Source organism: Cyprinodon variegatus, unplaced genomic scaffold (genome assembly GCF_000732505.1).
Source record: "Cyprinodon variegatus isolate N-32 unplaced genomic scaffold, C_variegatus-1.0 Scaffold350, whole genome shotgun sequence".
Classification (NCBI taxonomy): domain Eukaryota; kingdom Metazoa; phylum Chordata; class Actinopteri; order Cyprinodontiformes; family Cyprinodontidae; genus Cyprinodon; species Cyprinodon variegatus.
In genome coordinates this window covers 158,283-162,335 of record NW_015150803.1, presented here as the reverse complement: position 1 = coordinate 162,335, position 4,053 = coordinate 158,283, and the positions used below count along the sequence as shown (strand labels likewise).

Genomic DNA, 4,053 nt, shown 5'->3' with positions numbered 1-4,053 from the left:
CAATAAACAATATTTTGAGGTTGTATGCTGTGCACAATATTAAGCAAGCTTGATAAAAAAAAAAGTTACAAAATTAAAATTAATTGTTCCTTCCTTGGCTATGCTTTACAAACCTACAGTACTGTAACAAGGACACCAGACAAACCAGTTAAAAAACAAAAATAATTCTCAGCAGCTGCACTTGTTACAGAAAAAAGTCTGAAACTAAAAAGTGCACAGAATTATTCAATCACACAGTGTTCAGAAAGTGCATTTTCCTCTATTCTGCGCATAAGATGAATGACTGTTTAGGTGCCACTGGTGGTAGCACTGTATCGATACTTTTGAAAATTAGTATTGTATCCGGATACATCTTTTCAGTATCAATACTTTTTTGGGTATCAATACTTTTGACAACCCTACCTATAGCTAGAACTCACATGATCTGAATCATTACCTATTCTTAACGAGTCGTTCTTTGTGCACTTTTGGCAACAATTTCCTTATAGCCCTTTCATAAGTTTATAAATAAGGCACAGCATCTGTCTGCAGCCTCTGGTGTTTGTTCTGCTCTCACCTTCTTTATTCAGTTTTTCTTTGATCAGCAGCTCTAGACTTTGAGCGAAGCATGGCTCACCTTTCCTGTGTTTTTGGCTTTGTCCGAACATCCACCCTATCCCCTAAATCCCTCAATCACTATATAGAGTGGGGGCTATATTATGGACTTTTAGGTGAACTCAGTTAAGTGGCTCCTTGCAGCCATCTTTATTCTTTTTAATCTCAAAACAAATCCCATCATGCTTCGTGAGGAAAGTGCCTGCAAAGCATTGTGGGACATATTTTCTCATCTAGTGACCATGGATGCACACTGCTTTTCAAGGTGTATCATGGGAAATCTTGAGTCCACCACTTTTTCTTACACTAGACATTCGGACAGTCATTTTAAATGGCGTAATCCCAATATAGTGGACTATATAGGGCGGACATTTGGACACAGCCTCTATCTTCAGATTAATACTGTACTTCTGTACTTTTTTTGAGTCTGATGCTGAAGCTGTCAATGGTCACTGCTGCCTCCCTCTGGTTTAAGAGGGAATGATTTGTTCCGCCAAATAATGTTAAAGAATCCTTTATAAAAATTCTTTACCTTTAGTAAAAATGTAATTAACATCCGTTCATAATTTTCGCGTTGTCCTGTACACAGACGAAAAGGCAAACAGAGAAACAAGCAAAAAAATTCAACTAAAAACAACCTCCTTGGCATAACCATTTTTTGGTAATAAATCTGAGTAAACTTTTCCTCTTTTATCAGACTTATCATCAACATTGCTCTTTGCTAAATACCAGAATATTATAATATAAAAATTATCTTGATAACATTTTTATTGCTTTTCCATAAATTCTGAAGCTTCCTATGGAGGTGCATCTGAGAATGTATTTTAAGGTAACATATACATATACAATTTCCCTCTGAGACATTACTGAAAAACAAATCAGCAGAAATAAGAAGTGAATTGTGGACCACTATCAATCTGGCTCATCCTTGGGAATAAGTCTCACATGCATGAATTTGCCTTATTATTCTTAGCATGTATAAAAAGTAAAGGGATGTAAAGGCATCTCTCTGTTAAGGAATAAGGCCGATAGTTGGGAGTGTTACATATGCATCAAGTCACTCCCAATTCAAACAGAGTGGCAATATTTAAAAACAAGTACTGTATGATATAGCTATATTGGGATAAGGAAGTCAAGTGGATAACAGTTTGCAAATGCATCTTGGGACAAAGATTTAGGTTAATGAGGCATGCTAGTTTGTCATATGTTACTAAATTTGTTTTTGACCTTCATGATGAGTTATACACTACATTATATTCATATAAATAGGGCCAGGAAGCTGAGCATATTAATTACTATTACTAATATTATTTATGAATATTAAAGTGACCTTTGGAGAAACATCACAAAGTAAGTATATTAGACACACTGGAAAAAGTAGCCAACACATTTTAATCACATTACAACATATTCCAGCGTACTTAAGAGGAGTCTATGTTCAAGTCATGGAGTTTAAAGGAGAAATCTCACCAAATAAAAAAAGATACAAATAAATATTGGCATATCTGAATTTGAGGAACCAAAGTTTTGTTTGGTTTAGGTTGAATTATTGAAAAAAAAAAAAAAAAAAAAAAAACGTTTTAGAAGCCAACATATTCGCAGCTTCAATTATATTAAAACATTTTCATCCAAATCAACCTGTTTATTGCTAAAGGTCAAAGTGGAATGGTATTTTTTTTTGTTTTGTTAGTATTTTCGTTTTTACTTTGTTCCCAAAGGTAGCCTATAAAAACACTTGCAACCGTTAATAAAAAAAAAGGAAAGGTAGGAAAAGTTAAATAAATCCAAACCTATCAATCTATTTCTTTTTATTTCTATGCAACTGTCATGCAGATGTCAGCAGCTACTGCGCTTTCTTAAAGTCTATAACAAATACAAATTATACTACAAATCCTTAAAAAATATATGGACAAAAATGAACAAATGAGCTGTTCAACAAGACAGATAACATCTTAATGAATGTTTTTTTTCTTAGATTATTCATAATCCAATCAACAGTTCTTGTACTGACTGAGATTATATTTGCCTTGATATTTTACAATGACTTTGGTTAAATGAAATTGTTTCAAGCAAGGAGTTTATTTGTTTATTTATTTGGATCCCCATAAGCTGTCAGTAATCTGACAGCTATTCTTCCTGGGGTCCTATAAGTTTTAACACTTATACAGAGCTTGTAACTTTCAGGGTGGAAAACCAGTCACCCTTAAAAGTCTACAAGGACAATATCATGTACCGTAGTAGGCCTACATGGGGCTGCAGTCTGGATCTTATTTTAGAATAACTGGACTTTTTCACTTTAAGTATAATATATCAAAGTGTTGTGGCCCAGCTTTGATGACACAAAAAAGGTGGAAATCCACAAAGGCCACAGATGCACCATGGACTAATTTTACGCAGGCAAAAGAAATTTTTTTTCCAGGTAAAGTCCTTCAATTTTCTCTGTTTATTTTCTCCTCAGGCAAGCAAACAGAAAAAGACAATCATTTCCTCCATGCCTGTCTTGCGCTGATAAAAAAAAAAAAAACAACAAAAAAACATACGCCCACCCAGATGCATGCTGGTCCTATTTATAAAAAGACTATTTATAAAAATAATTCACCCAAATTAATCATAACTAACAAAAAAACAAAGAAACATGACTAAATAACCAAAGAACACAATCTCATAACAGATATCAAACAATAAAGTAAAATAAACTTAGCTAGATTATGCACAAAATAAAAATAAAAACTTTTTTTAATTATTAACAAAAAATTATTGGCTCGTACACAAAGTATAAACCAGGGACATTTAGCTGAAAAAACGGAAAGCACAGAAACATGTTTACTATGGTAGTTATTCATCCACATCGCTAGGGGCGCTGTGATGATGACTTTACATGGATACTGTACCACTGTAATGACGTAGCATAAACCTGATGCAAATCTCAAACAGGCATCGATCAGTAGTACTGTAGGAATGGGTACCTTAAACTGGGGTTATTTTCATTGCTTTCTACTAAAGTTTGTACTGTTATTCTCCTGCATATGTGGACTCTCTGTCGGGTCGGAACTGAGGTTTGTTACATGCGGATCAGTTATTAAACTTTTGAATATAAAACACAACGTCAGACTGCACTCTCACGACGTTCGTTACGGTTCTGGTGAGTTTAAAGGACTATTATACATTTCTGTTGTCCTGTTTTCACACACTAGACACTAGTGTTTATTAAATAATCGCTTCTGTTAATTTGATATCACTGTGCTCCAAGCTTATCGGGCAGCGTGACATTTTTTCTCTTCAAACTGTCTCATTGTAGTATATACATTTTTTGGTAGTCTACTCTGTACACAAAGTTAAACATGACAAGATTTAAAGGTATTACACAGAACTGTGTATTGTTGATCTATTCTCCTTATCAGTGGTTATTTTCACTAAGTTTATGTTGATTTTACTGTATAAAAGGGCCGTTAGTGGATA

At 34.0% G+C, this 4,053-nt stretch overlaps 1 protein-coding gene across 1 annotated transcript in view; it reads left to right on the top strand.

Annotated features, from left to right (window-relative positions):
• Nucleotides 1-3,537: 3,537 nt before the first annotated feature.
• LOC107091735 (stromal cell-derived factor 2-like) overlaps nt 3,538-4,053 on the top strand; it is a 4,814-nt gene continuing 4,298 nt past the window's right edge. Inside the window, exon 1 of the mRNA XM_015385846.1 lies at nt 3,538-3,736. Coding sequence (XP_015241332.1) covers nt 3,553-3,736 — 184 coding nt within the window. The 5' untranslated portion in view covers nt 3,538-3,552. The remainder of the gene's footprint in view (nt 3,737-4,053) is intronic.